Source organism: Mizuhopecten yessoensis, unplaced genomic scaffold, assembly GCF_002113885.1.
Source record: "Mizuhopecten yessoensis strain PY_sf001 unplaced genomic scaffold, ASM211388v2 scaffold7529, whole genome shotgun sequence".
In the NCBI taxonomy this organism is placed as follows: Eukaryota; Metazoa; Mollusca; class Bivalvia; order Pectinida; family Pectinidae; genus Mizuhopecten; species Mizuhopecten yessoensis.
The window spans coordinates 273,256-289,227 of record NW_018407093.1 but is presented as its reverse complement, the minus strand read 5'-3'; the positions used below and the strand labels follow the sequence as shown (position 1 = coordinate 289,227).

General features: G+C 35.7%; 1 protein-coding gene across 2 annotated transcripts in view; it reads right to left on the bottom strand.

Annotated features, from left to right (window-relative positions):
* LOC110453877 (carcinoembryonic antigen-related cell adhesion molecule 8-like) overlaps nt 1-15,972 on the bottom strand; it is a 52,835-nt gene that overhangs the window by 17,586 nt on the left and 19,277 nt on the right. The window contains exons 9-13 of one of the 2 annotated variants that reach the window (XM_021503069.1): nt 8,874-8,901; nt 8,379-8,455; nt 7,971-7,992; nt 7,218-7,285; nt 6,484-6,768 (exon numbers count right to left, since the gene is read on the bottom strand). In XM_021503069.1, the coding sequence (XP_021358744.1) occupies nt 6,707-6,768; nt 7,218-7,285; nt 7,971-7,992; nt 8,379-8,455; nt 8,874-8,901 (257 nt within the window). In that variant the 3' untranslated portion in view covers nt 6,484-6,706. Of the gene's footprint in view, nt 1-6,483; nt 6,769-7,217; nt 7,286-7,970; nt 7,993-8,378; nt 8,456-8,873; nt 8,902-15,972 lie in introns of those variants that run through there. The other variant, XM_021503070.1, reaches the window with a different exon arrangement.

The following is a 15,972-nucleotide window of genomic DNA, read 5'->3' as shown; positions in this document are numbered from 1 at the left end:
GTTGTTTACTGCTATACTTATTCATATTTACATCCAATGAAGCTCCACAATGTACATTGTATGGTGTTATGTTTTCTTGTAAATTTTACGATTGTGCTTTTCATGAAAACATCGAAACAAGACATTATCTGATAACATTACCAAAATACATTGATTTTGTTTGTAAACCATGCATCACTCGATGAATACGTGTGTCTCACTTACAATATACGGTTTGCCTTATTGACCGTACGCTTGCCCTGACGTGTAGAGTACGTTTGATAGCCCATCCATATATGACGAAGCTGTTGCAAGGGCGTTAAACATAAAACAAACAAACAGTTAGATTATATGTTCACTGCAGTCGATTCGATTGTGAAATTACGTATTATTTATTAAATCATATCACCCAAACCTGTCCGGCAACGACCAACAGTTTCCATTCCCGTATCACTGCTGTACACGGGTACATATACAATGTAGGTGTCTTTACTCATCATCTCACTACAATGTACGTAACAACCCGTAAATTAGGTGTATGTATATATACAGATATTAAACGTTAACTAACCAACTCACTGAAATGTACGGTATACCTGTAATGTAGGTGTGTAGATATGTCTACTGTTTCACTACAATGTACGGTACACCTGTAATGTAGGTGTGTAAGTATGACTACTGTTTCACTACAATGTACGGTTCACCTGTAATGTAGGTGTGTAGATATGTCTACTGTTTCACTACAATGTACGGTACACCTGTAATGTAGGTGGGTAAGTATGATTACTGTTTCACTACAATATACGGTACACCTGTAATGTAGGTGTTTAGGTATGTTTACTGTTTCACTACAATGCACGGTACACCTGTAATGTAGGTGTGTAAGTATGATTACTGTTTCACTACAATGTACGGTATACCTGTAATGTAGGTGTGTAAGTATGACTACTGTTTCACTACAATGTACGGTACACCTGTATTGTAAGTGTGTAAGTATGACTACTGTTTCACTACAATGTACGGTTCACCTGTAATGTAGGTGTGTAAGTATGACTAATGTTTCACTACAATGTACGGTACACCTGTAATGTAGGTGTGTAAGTATGATTACTGTTTCACTACAATGTAGGGTATACCTGTAATGTAGTTGTGTAAGTATGATTACTGTTTCACTACAATGTAGGGTACACCTGTAATGTAGGTGTGTAAGTATGATTACTGTTTCACTACAATGTACGGTTCACCTGTAATGTAGGTGTTTATGTATGTTTACTGTTTCACTACAATGTACGGTACACCTGTAATGTAGGTGTTTAGGTATGTTTACTGTTTCACTACAATGTACGGTACACCTGTATTGTAAGTGTGTAAGTATGACTACTGTTTCACTACAATGTACGGTATACCTGCAATGTAGGTGTTAAGGTATGTCTACTGTTTCACTACAATGTACGGTACACCTGTATTGTAAGTGTGTAAGTATGACTACTGTTTCACTACAATGTACGGTATACCTGTAATGTAGGTGTTAAGGTATGTCTACTGTTTCACTACAATGCACGGTACACTTGTAATGTAGGTGTGTTTACTCACCTTGTCATTTCAATGTACGGGGATACCTGTAATGTATTTTTATCAATATTCACAATAGAATATGAAAACAACACTGTTTTAATTACAAAACTGCCCGATTTTGTTCGCATAGATAATTTGTAGGTCTAAGCTTGTAAACATGGGGCTCCCAAAAGGGGTTAATACATATACGACTATTCGGCTATTTATTTTGATAACCGTATTCCAATCGAGTAACCGGTTAATCAGCTAACTGTCGACAACCCTGTTTTAAAACCATTTTGATCAGGTGAACACATATATAAAATGACATTCTTAATTAGACTATAATGTAGAATAAGAAAGTATATTCAAGTTGTAGAGCGAAGAAAAACATTTAATATTGTCAATTCCGGCTGTTCACTTTTCATCACTTTTCATCATTTGATCACTAAGAAAAATGGTATGCATGGTTGAACATAATTTTAATTAGACGAGAACGTATATAAGATGACATCTTAATTGTATATTCAAGTTGTAAGGCGAAGGGATGCACTTAATTTTGTCAGTACCTACTGACCACATCTTAAGTAAATATCGGTCAGCGATATAAGTATAGCGTCCTGGCGTTTAACAACCGCTAAAGTAAAAAGCAATTTATTACCTTTCGTGGCGTTATTGGATTACCGATATTTAACACTGTCTTCTGATTTCTGGTCTGGAGTGGTACTAGTCGAGGATGTAGTGGGTATGAGTTTAGTCATTATGTAGATTTTATACAATGAATGCATTGACTGATACGATTGTAAATTATATGAATCGATTTGTAAAATATCTTTACTGCTATGTTCAAAATAATAATTCTGCTGTTCATTCACTATTCCTTAAATCGTTTGATAAAAATACCTGCATTAAGCAGAGGAACGTACATTTGACCTTGAGTGCGTACCACGTTGAATAACACGTGTAAATGGAATTGTGTTCCAACTGTTTGCAGTTATTTTTAACCTAAGCAAAATAGTGTACTTTTAGTTATATATATGATTATGAACCATGATTTGGTGCAAACGATGTTCTAGTAGTATAACATGGAAATATCAAAGTTACCTCCCGTAGTACTGACCACCACGTATATAATATATAATTACAAGTTTATATGTATTTTCGATTGCTTACAATATTGATTTTGAATGCAATGGTTTGCCTGAAAGTGGTACTATTCGTTGATACTTGAATTTTATTCAACAGTTAAGTATCCATTAAATTGCGTATGAATTGTATATAGGGTGAAATAATTTTATCAATAGAAACCTGAGATGAAAGTTAGATTTGAAATTAGTTTTATTTTAACCCAAGAACAAATTTTGCGCATGGATAAATACAGTCAATACCATAATCCGACCTTGCCCTCACAAGGGTATTATTTTTGGAAGTTGAAAAAGCAGTGAAAAAAACTCGAATGTTTGTTGATTGCATGGAAACCTGGCTACAGTTGGTAGATGCTACAAGAGACCCGCTATGAAACTGTGGCTGAGAGATACTTGAAAACGTTTGAAGTGTGTGTCCTTGCGGCAGAGTGTAGGCCAACAGTTGATTGTTACTCAGGATGACTTAAACAGGAGAGTGCACCACTCAGTGTTTTTGTGATGCTGACACGGTCCTGTAATATGACCGGAGTGAGGATTCGTTTTTGTGGTTAGACATAGACACGATTTGCCTTGTCTCAAACTTATGATCATTCAAACATTGTACGATTTTGGATGAGCTTTCATTCGTGTCAATAAATTGGTTAAAAATCAATGTTTCCCACTTAATATTTGTTAACGTTTCATTACCGCTAGATGATAATTCATCACCGAAAATGTCGGACAGTTCCAAGCAAATTGTGGGAAGATCGTTCGATTCTGTCATGGTTTAGATCAGTGCAGTGTAACAGGCGATACTGTATTGCTGATAAGTTGTATAAGTCTTAAAAATATTTTTTATGACGAGTAAGCTATTTCTCACATCATCCAAATTATGGTTTTAAGGTATATTTGCAGCCTTACTTTAAGTTGCATTATTAAGTCTTCATAGTCTTGAATACCGTAATAGTAAGGTTTTGTTAGAATGTATATAGGATCTAACATAACTTTCCATGCCCTTAGATCTATAAAACGAGTCTAGCTTTTTCCTTTCACCGATTCTCAGGCAAGTTCCATCAATCTAATAAGTAACGGAAACAAATTTCAGATCCCTTTATTACATGATCAAGACTGTTTGCGAAAATTGCAAAAAGAGCATTTTCTAGGCCATTACTGAAGTTTAACATTTTGTCTAATTTGCATCATAATATATTAGGAGTGTGTGGCATCATTTGATTATCATTTGATGACGTCACAATAGTTGATATTGCAGGAATTAATAAGCAAACATATACTACGGGTATGGTGATAGAATATAACACGACAATTTAAATGAATGTTTATGGACTTAAACGATTTTTGACATTAATTATGGTGTATATGTTGTGATATTCACATGTAAAAGTAATATTGGCAAAGTCGAAGACGAGGTCAATATAACAGTACAATACTGTTCAGCTTCATACCATCACAAAAGTTAAAAATATATTTTTTATAGTTTGACCAACCAAAATGTATCAACGTATAACGGGATGCCGGAATGGATGCGTAACAACATATGTACATGTACTGTGGATTATCAGCCAGTTTCTAATAGTCAAAGCGAGGCAGCCACAGCTTACACAGTTTACCATACACCACAACACGATGAAACAAAAAGTTATTGTGAAACAGATAAGGTTAACACTGGGATAAAGCGTCTGGTGTAGATGGTCAGGTTATTTTGAAACGGTGATAAACGTACACATTGGTTTTTACTATGTTTTGTAGGGTTTAGAGGCTTCGTTATTGATATTTTTGTAATATCGAACATTTTAATGACAGTTATCGCTTGTAAATAACTTTCGATTGTACCGTTTTCGTTATATATTTAACTGTTTCCCAAAGTGGCAATATTACCTAGTTATTTTGTGCCGAACTGGTAGTTGTATTATATTTATCACTTATGGTCTTAAGTTTGGGGTGATTATATGGTAACATGCATATAAACATGAGACAGTTATATTGACCGACACCAAGTCGAAGTCAATATCACTCTTCAGGGCTATATAACCAAATATTTACCGAAATGAAAGCCTTGATTTATTATATTTGATGCTAAACAATGTTTAAATCGTTAAACAGGATGATACGTATGGAATTTGTACGGAGGAAGATTTGGCATTTGGCAGAGAACACTGTGACGTTACCATTGAAATGACGTGTTAAAGTGAATATTATATTATATTAACTCGGTGTTACTAAAAATAGTAACACCGAGTTAATATAAAAAAATCAACGACTTCCACTTGATTATGATCACAACCCATGCGGATAAAGGGAAAATGTGTCATCTGAATTAAATATTGTCAACTGCCTATTTTTCCGTCCAATATAACTTAAAGCGGTTTAGTCTCGCCTCGCACACACGTCTATTTTCACAGCTAAGAGCAATTTGTTCATAGGCTGTTTCAAAACGGTGTAGGTGTTAATAATACAAAGTATTATTAAGAGATTATGAATACTTTAATCAATAAATACATGTATTCCATAATGGTTGTAAAGAGTTGTAATGACATGTTAATATGTGTATTAAAAACGTAAAAAGGACACGTGCATCATAAATATCTATCAGTAGTCACAATAAGTTAATTCGTTTACAATCACAGTTATTATAACAACATAACTGAAAGATACTAGCTGCCTGCATGTTATTTTAATCTTTAATTATTATTGATCAGAAAATATTCAGAAATTTAGCCATTTTCTACTTACCTTAACCAAGTTTGAATTACCTGCTGGAAATGGACGAAATATACCCGAAAGTACTGTATCCCTTTATAAACTACTGTAAATTTTACCCCTCTCCAATTGGGAACGAATATATAAATATGAACTATATTTATTTAGAACAATTATGAAACAAGTTATTTCAACTTATATTAATCACTCTTGTTGGTCCGGGTGTTAGGGTGGGCGAAAACCCGTTGAAAACTCACATGGTCGGACAGGTGACGCCGAAACGTTCCACGTTCGGTCGGGTAATCAAACCCGTCGCCTTGGTGAAAGGCAAGTGCGCTATCCACTGCACCACCCGACTACCACGTGAGAAGAGTTGCCCTTTGGTTCTAAGCAGGAACCCCATTTTACAATTTGATAACTTCTTCCACCAAGTGTCGTGCTGACTAAGTTTGAAAAAAATCCATTTACTGGTTCTTCAGAAGAAGTCTAAAAATTGAAAAATGTATCAATATCGTACAATTTTCCTCCTTATTGCGTCTTAATTTCATAATACTGAATATTTGAAACTTAAACATGAAAAAATCAACTCGTTACAGCTACACTTACATTTTTAGTGATAGATCTAGCGTCAAAAAGTGACCTTTTAGCATTGCTTGAAATAAACTTCATTTCGGATATTCAAATGGCTGCCGAATAAAGCCTTTTTATTTTTCAATTGAAAAAAAATTGGTTCTGTATATACATGATATAGGTATGTCGTTTATTTACATATTTTCATTCGCATGTATTCGTGTAAAATTGGTCATAAGTTGTTTATTTTTATATAAACCGTCACACTAGATCAGAACGTGATTTGAACCTGAACTAAACCTAAGATGAGTGCATCCTTAAACTATGCAAAGCAAATGCCTTTTTATCTATTCCTCTTTCATATTCCATTTTTCCTTTATATAAACATACAAAAGTAATATTCTGGAAATTAATTGACAAAACATGACTACAAATAATAGTAAAAATAAAAGCAAGGCAGAGATATGTACGATATAAATAATAAACATGATATATAAATGTCTATGCACTATTTATACATATTTTGAAATTAATTAAACAATTGGTAAAACAAATATACATAAAAAATAATGTTCGACAAAAACATTAATATCACATCCATATCGATGCAGTACTACATGAAACAACACGGAGTTGATATTGATTTGACCCCTCGTCAAAATATCCGCGATGTTAAAATGTTTGATGCAGCATGACCTCCACTCATCCTAGCGTGGTGTCAATGATTATAAATGTTTTATCATAATCTGTTGTTCTTAACGCTATGTCCCACCACTAGATGTGTTCCTGGTGAAGGCCATATTGACGTAGGACCTGGTATGACCTACAATAGATAATCACAAAGAAATTGTATTACTGAAGTATTAACTTACATTGAATGATACAAATCCAATATATGTCATTTCAATACTAAATTGAAGATCAGAAATGTTGCTAACAATTCCTCCTTCTCATAACTGAATTAAAAAGATATACACATTCTGTTTGTTCCTTACTCAAGTGTGTTGATCTACAATGGATAGTGTTGTTGTAACGTTCCATGTATATACAGTAAGGAGGTGTGAGGACTATTTTGATGGATTATAAGCGGTGTTATGTGATGTCACAACGTTATTACCGAACATCTCTATATAAGAAGGTAACCTTACCGTCCTCTGTTTCATGTACCTCGTCATAAACACTGAATACCTCTATATAATAGTTAACTTACCGTCCTCTGTTTCATGTACCTCGTCATAAACACTGAATATCTCTATCTAATAGTTAACTTACCGTCCTCTGTTTCATGTACCTCGTCATAAAGCCTGGGCGCGGACTTCTCTTCTATCACATCATCATTTCTGTAACACGAATTAGAGAGTTAAAACCAACGGGTAACATTGGATATTGATAGTTAACAGTTAAAGTATTGTTATGAGGGAAATAGCAAGTTTATGATCCCCCGAGGCCAGAACTATTTCCCGAGGCGAAGCCAAGGGAAATAGTCCTGGACGAGGGGGATTATTATACCGATACAAACACTCCCTTACAATATTTTAAATATTATTAGACAACAAATTTTTCAACAGTTGGGACACTTTGTTAACAAAACTACAACAATGCGAGATGAAGGTCGGTCCAGAAAGTAACGGCTCCGCTGGCCGGAAATTGCCGGAAATTGCCGACGTAATTCGATTGCGCTGATTGGTCAATATTTGGTCAGGCCCCGCCCACGACGTCACTCAATTTCCCGCATTTTCAGAGGGAAATAGTTTCAAAAATATCACACCCCTCCAGACGAACTATTTACCTGGCATGCAGTTAGAGGGGAAATAGCTTGTTTATGTGGTTACTTTTGTATAGTGTAAAATAAGTAGAGGTATAATAAAACATGTATAAAGACGAGTTAATGGAGTACACAACAAACTACTAGTAACGTTGACAAATCCAGACAACTGACCGTGTAGTATATACGGGTGACGTTTGACCAATGTGTTACAGAGAGTGAGACATCCGTATGTTGTTAAGGTATTTAATCCAGCTTACCTGTCTAAGCGCCCTTGTTTACCTACAACAAAAATACATCGACATCAAAACTCAATATCTCTTTTGTGTGATTATCTTTTTCAATTAACAAATTCCTTTCTTATGTATGTGACACTTAAATACAAATCGTAGCAATGAAATTGCTTAAAGCACATCCAAATAAAGTAAAAATAAAATTTAAAACCGTGTACGTGCGGTCATAGGGATATATTCAGCAAACATTAATCAAACCAAACTGTCCTATATACAATTATACATGCTAAAACATTTATTTAAATACTTAAACACATTGATATCAAGACATGATTTTAAGAAGTTCAAATTTTAAATTTATAATATTTCGACAATTTTAACTTCATAACACTTTCACGTTACTTTAGGTAACGGCATACACAGACATCACCTTACCGTTAGGAGGTTGTCCGAGCGCCTGATACACAGATGGTCCAGCAATATCAGCCGAGTCTAGTTGTTGGTATCGAGATCTGTTGAGACATCAATACTCATTTCAGTGTTTCCTTCAAGTTGACATTTTAGTAACAAACAAACGTTATAATTATTTATTGTAACTGTTATTAACCTTATAAATACTTAACACGTTCCGCGTTAAAAGTTATGTTATTTAACGCAATCAATACAAAAAGTGTACATTACTTACATCATTACATTACATTACATCAAAAACTTTCCCAGAGGGGACCCGTGCATTATCTCTTTAAAAAACCCGGAGAAAAGACGTCCCGAATACGATATCAAGTTAATTGTGTTTTTGAAGGTGTTTTGAACAATAACAAGAAATGTGAATAATTATATTACCACTCTTCTCGCATAGTTGTATCTGAAGTATCGACCGAGGGAGGACCTACTTTAAGAGGACAATGTGTTTATATATGATAGCATTACCTTTCGTCTTCATCTTGGATTGTACTTACTGAAAAACAAAATTCATTCTTGATCAAAATTTCTTTTAAATCGAATTATTCATCCAGATATCAAGATGTGTATGCCAGTTAAAATGCTCCTTTACCGTGAAGATTAGGAGATTAATTACTAGGTTAGTTTTACAGGGGAATACAACATTTACGCAGAAGAAGGTGTTGTGAAAACAATCTTATTCGAGAACGAAAGTGAAAGAAGGAAAGATTAACATAACAAGGTAGAAAGTGAATAGAATCATGTGTTTCGGAAGGTAAGCGACTTCTGTTTCATCAACGTAAATCTAGGTCAAATCTTATATCACGTCGTCATAGTGAGAAGCAGTATAGTGCAACAGAATCACAAGGAACACTGATGAGCATGAGCAAAAAACACTGAATTCATATCACATCTCGCGCTACATTGTGTTGTTAGTTTCTCTTCTTGTAAACTGTTAAAAAGTTATATATATAAGCAATGTTAGTAACAGGTGACAGGTGAGCGTCAAGTGCCCGTAATGGGAATAAAGCAAATATCATTTCGTCTGTCGCTTTACAAGAACAACCTGAAAGATAATTTGCCGTTTACCTGAATAATGCACTCTTTGAAAGTGAGTTGATGCCTTCATTTTTGAAATTTTGCTGGAAAGTAAAATGTCATTTATACACGTCATTTATTATCAAAAGTCCGATCGCTGTTCTACTTACTCTTAACGTCACGATATCATATCAGCTATTTATACTGATTTAAGATTGCCTGATGACATGTAATCATCTGCGAAGCCTGCATCTATTCTATTTAGCATTTGTGATTGCATATTGATTCTTATCTTCATTTTATGTAAAAAATGCTTTTGACATCCTTAATACATTATTTTTCCCCGACAAACATAACATCGATAAACGGTTGATACATTTGTGTTGGAGAAAAGGACATTTTAAACGAAAAAATACCCGGCAGCACAGCATTCTATTGTAATAGAACTATACGTACAAACAAGGCAGTCCTTTGTTACCTAAAACAAACACATCACTTGAATAGAAATTCACTCAGCAAAACTTTTGCCCAGTATTAATTTCACACTTCACATTCGTTTCTATGAATATTATGTTGTAGTTGTATTCGCTGTACTGATACCTTCTCATTTATTACGGAGGATAGAGAAGGGGAAAATCAAAATTGAGCGGAAATTTCCCGAAATGCAGTATGATAAATGTACATACCGAGAAAACTTTACGCGCGTTATTTAAATTTGTATGGACACAATGTAGGGCTTTAGAAAGATGAAAAACATAACAGGTATTATCATTTTTCGGGAATTATTAAGTCGACATCAAATAAATACGCAGGAAAATCCTTAAAAATCATGTTCAATAGATATTTACTATCATGATATCGCGAATACCAAGCGTGTAATAAGATGAACACAGTATATAAAAGGACTATCAGTTATATACTCACGACTAATGAATATCCCAAGTACGACGGTCACTATCAGCAGGATCACCGACAAACACAACATCACAATCCCAGCTGTATATAGGCGTGAATCTGTATAAACAATGTATGATTTATTTAAAACAATATATGCCCTCCACTCATTACAAGAACATCTCCGTAGTAAAAACAATCGTAACTAGTGGAGTCGCTTGAATTAAATTGTATATCAAACAATGTTGTTAAACATCAAATTACTTGCAAATTGTAAGAAAATGAAATGAACAACTTACTGTGCAACACTACCTTATGTTTTCAATGAGAAAATCATATGCATCTTTAGCGCCATTATTTGTCTTTGGCTTTCTACTTACACGTCCTGTCAGGGATTTAGATATGTTTATCCTTACCTCGATCGTCGGTCTCTGTTACCACGTTCTGTCAGGGGTTTCATATGTCTATATTTACCTCGATCGTCGGTTTATGTTACCACGTCCTCTCGTGGGTTAACATATGTCTATACCTACCCCGACCATCGGTCTTGGCTACCACGTCCTATCGGGGGTTTATACATGTCTATTTTTACCTCGATCGTCTGTTTCTGTTACCACGTCCTATCGGTGGTTTATATATGTCTCATTTTACCTCGATCGGCTGTTTCTGTTACCACGTCCTTTCGTTTTTTATATATGTCTATACTGACCTCGATCGTAAGTCTCTGTTACCACGTCCTGTCGGGGTATACATAAGTTTGTATCTACCTCGATCGTAAGTCTCTGTTACCACATCCTGTCGGGGTACACATAAGTCTGTATCTACCTCGATCGTCCGTCTCTGTAACCACGTCCTGTCGGGGTACACATAAGTCTGTATCTACCTCGATCGTCGGTCTCTGTTACCACGTCCTATTACGTGGGGTACATATATTGATATGTACTGCTCTCATTGGTCGCCTGCTCTTTGGTACTGTTTCCTGCCATTTGGTGCATATGTGGTTTCATAATTTGGTACTGCGTCTTTATGTTGGGTATTTATATATATATTGATACTTACAACCTTTATTGGTCTGTTGCTCATTGTTTCTGCGTCCTACCGTGTGGTTTATATATGTTGATTCTTACCGCCGTCATCAACTGTCCGCTGTATGGTACAGGCTCCTGACGCCGGGTCTACAGATGTGGTAGCAGTCGTTGGTGTAGTGGTAGGTGATGTTTCTGTAACAAAGTACGTACCGAATCGTTCCGTATTTTCATACGTCAAGCAGTGCCCAGCAAACCAAGCGCCCTCTACTATGTCTGGTTGTTATTGATTTATAGGTGTCATGAAATGTTTTTTTTTGAAAGTATTCGAACTTAAATCACAACCACAGCGCTGTATATAGGTGTGAATCTGTATAAACAATGTACGTTTTATTTAAAACAATATATGCCCTCCACTTATAACAACAACATCTCCGTAGACAAAAAAAAAAAAAAAAAAAAAAAAAAAAATCGTATCTAATGGAATTGCTTGAATGGATGAAATCGTATATCAAACGATGTTTATTGGTCTCTTGCTCATTGTTTCTGCGTCCTGCCCTGGGTGATATTGATTTACAGGTGCCATTAAATGTTTATTTTGAAAGTATTCGAACTTGAATCGTTAATGTGTCAGATTAAAATAAGTGTTGAGTTTCATACAATAGGTGTCTCCATCATATTACATAACGTTTAGAGTTCTGTCTCCAGTGGAAAATATTTCAATAACAGATAAATAACATAACCGGAATTGCCTCCCTTATAACGTTTGAGGAGTCAGGTGTTTTAGCCGCGTTTCCTTTTATTGTATGATAATATGATTTTATTATTCTCGATTCCAGGGGTCACGCTCACTTACAATCAATGCGCCATATAACCATTTGTTAAGGGTTGCAGGTGAGCAAAGAACATGAGAGGGCGTAACTAATGGAATATCGAGGATTTTATATTATATTCCCTACAGGCAACAACTGAAAGGAATGCCTCATGTTCTTGAAACAATGTTTATATTAACATAACTTCTTTGTTACACAGGCAAGTTCTGGTAATATCATTAGATTTTTTTGGGATAAAGTTAAAACTACCCTTCACCATATCGTTAATTCAGATTTATAGTAATGTGGCGTTAAACTGACATCACTTTATTATCTAGTCCTACCTATGGTAATGCTTATTGTACTGGACATGTTGTACGTGTTCCCGTTAAAGTTGTTCGTGGCCTCACAGACATAGTCTCCTGATTGGGCAATCTTGATGTTGGTCAGTTGAAGCTGTGCTGAGGTGCCGACCTGTGTTCCATTATGCCGCCAAACATACGTAGGAGTAGGGTTACCCTCGGCAGCACAGCTCAAGGTCAAGGTGGTGTCCTCGTAATGAACTGCTGCGTTTGGACTCTTCGTAATGGTAGGCGCTCTCACTTTGTCTGTTTGTTGTAAATCAACACCATCATGTACATCTTCGAAAACGAATAAAGAGTTTACAGAAAAAACTTATTACTTATTATCTTAATCTTTCTTTAACTTAATCACAAAGGTATCAACAATTTTTTTTTCTCGTCACAGTTAGCAATTTGAGCAAATACATTAATCACCATACCTTATGTTCACATTTTACTGTAATCAAAAGAAAAAGAAAAATAAGAAAAGAAAAAAAAAGTGACCCAATACTTTCGCCATAACAACATACAATATCATTATGAATCTTATTATAATTGATAACCAAATAATTTGATACGCATTTACTTACAAAACACGTTGATTACATTAGTTAGTCTAAAGTAGGCGGGGTCTGTTGGGTCGCTGATGGCTACGTGTTGTAAGGCACACTTAACAACGATTCCATTGTCGTCTATGGTCATCGGTATAGAGATGACACTACTGCCGGTGAAGGTACAGTCGGTACTAGGGGATGTCTGTGTGGTAGAGTCTATGGTGGTACCAGTACCGGCTGTGGAACCTTTGTACTTGGTCCATAAAAAGGTCCCTGCCGGCCGACCAACGTTACCGGTACAAGTAAACGTGACCGTCTGTCCCTCCTCGACATCAGCTGACGGGACCACTACCACTTTATTAAATGCTATGGCGTTAGGCTTTGCTGTAATCATTCAGTAGACGTATGTATACATGGAACATATTGCACTTTCTTTTTGAGAATCGGATGCTCACGCGTATTTTGGGAATTTATTATCTGAATAAAAAAAACCATGTTAAATAGGTCAACTAGGGATAAAGAGAGTAACAAAAATAGGTTTTTCTGCTGTTCATAGCTGTAGCGTAAACCATTATACTTTCAAATTGTTTGTTGTTTATATATTTCGATTATTAGAACACAAGGTAATAGAAGGATACACTTTAAGATCTAGAAAACTAACAAGTAAGTTTTCTTTGGCACACGACCATTACAAAGACATTCCTTATTAGATAGAAAATATTAGGATGGTATACACCCACACTGTCATACCTCTGACTGTAAGACTGGTGACACTGGCCGGAATAGGATTGATATGTGCACCATTGTTAAGTCCAACTACAGTACATTGGTATTTACGCTCATCACCACATACCACACTTGTAAACCTGATCTTAGCTGTGAGGGAGGAATCTGTTGGGTTTGTTAGAACAACTCGTCCAAACACAGAAGGGTTGATTGAATTTAGTAATGATGCAGGACTTTGTGATGCTCCTGGTGGATAAAACAATGCTATTTGTTCATATTGATCAGGGTCTGTTGATTTCTCCCTGTTCCACGCTAAGTAAAAAACTGTATCAACAGATACAAGACTATATGTACATACAAGTTCCACTTCATTGTCTCCAAGAAGCCCCACTGGGTTAACTGTCGTTGTTACAGATATATCACCTTGTACACCTGAAATGGTCAATACAATTCATAGTTATGTTAAATGTGGTTTGTATTTAATGGAATGTCCGTCAGTCCGAGCATCTCCTATACTTACAATACAAGTATCATTGCAGCAGGTATGTATAAGTACTTAGAAATATGGATGTACCGTTTTGAACAATTTATTTTCTTTATCAATTTCGCGGTTATTTTCAAATATTGGAAAGAGTTTAAAAAAACTTGTTTGTAATAACGTCGTATTTATGACGCACGCATGCATGCTATTTCACAGGGATATACAAAGGTGTATTAATTATATATATATATGTTTTAGTACCTGAGAACGTTTATGTAATGATAAGGTTGTTTGAGTCCAGTAAAAGTGTCCCGTTAGGGACAGTCCCTATGTCTATTTTCTGTGTTCGGTCCGATAAGACTTCGTTACTGTCTGTGATTATTTTTTTTATTTCCCGAACAAAACCGTTTACACGAATATATTTGTTGTAAAAAAAATCTGAAATGAACAAAATAAATGCCTTAGTAAAGGTTTAAGCTACAGTGTAAATAACATCACTGTCCCGAAATATGTTTTACATTACGGTAAAATTGAACATATTTATGTACATGGATATTTACCTACATCGACTTTTAAGTCGTGTCAATGTCTATAGTTATATGTTCCACGGACGACGTCCAGTAAGTATATAGACTCAGTTGTAAATGAGTACGTGGTTGGCCGGTGCCAAAGCTGTAGAATGCTAGCTGTGAGCGCCGAAATTGCAGCACCGGCTGTATGCTACCCAGGGAGTTGAGAAAGATATAGGCTTGTTGCAATGGCCTTATAACCACGGATAATAATATGTGAACCGCTTTGAGACGACCTACGAACCAGGTTGTGATAAAGCGTTATATAAAATCTTCGAATTATTATTAATATTATCAGACCCGGCTGACTGCGCGATTCCGCGATTATACTCTTGGTTTCATTGAAAACTCAATCACTTATGCACGAATCACCTGTCATACCTTGATACGTGCTCAAGGTTCATCACCAAATATGGACAAACACTGACACCACCGGACAGGTACACACCAAATATGGATATACACGTCAAGGTTCAGATTGTAACGAACACACTTGGGGGCTGTCCCTAACAGGACACGTGCACTGAACTTAAACAACCTCATATTCTTCGATAAAAGGCTAAAAAAGAGCAAACGTCGCCGATCATAGCTGCGGTTTGTGAAAAGCACACCTTTGCCGAAGCGGCGAGCGCCTCGATACTGGTAACCTTTTTACCGGAAAGCTACGTAAAACTTATATGACAATTGTATAAGAAAGTGCTATATATACATAAACGACGACTTTTACAATTTAAATGAGGTACATTCACAGGGACCTGCGGATTTGTTACAGCTGTATCTGGACCTAAACGGTACGATCTAAGCCCCTAAAAATGTACAATTACTCTGAACACATTAGTTTATGTCAAAATATAGCTGTAACAAATTCCCAGGTCCCTGTAGAATCAGCTAATTTGTCATTGTTCCATCTGTAGTTAGCGCCCGATAAGGCAGCTCCTGCGAATTTCTCAAAACTTGTATTGATTATGTATATGCTAATTGTGTTAATTGTATATATGTGTACTGTGAAGCGCTTTGGAGTGGCTAATGTTAGCTAGATAGGGCACTATATCAAATGATGTATGTTATTATTAATATCTGATAAGTCAAGATAACGAAAGTCCACAACCGGAATTATTTGCGTTATTCTTTGTTAATTTCTTTGGTGA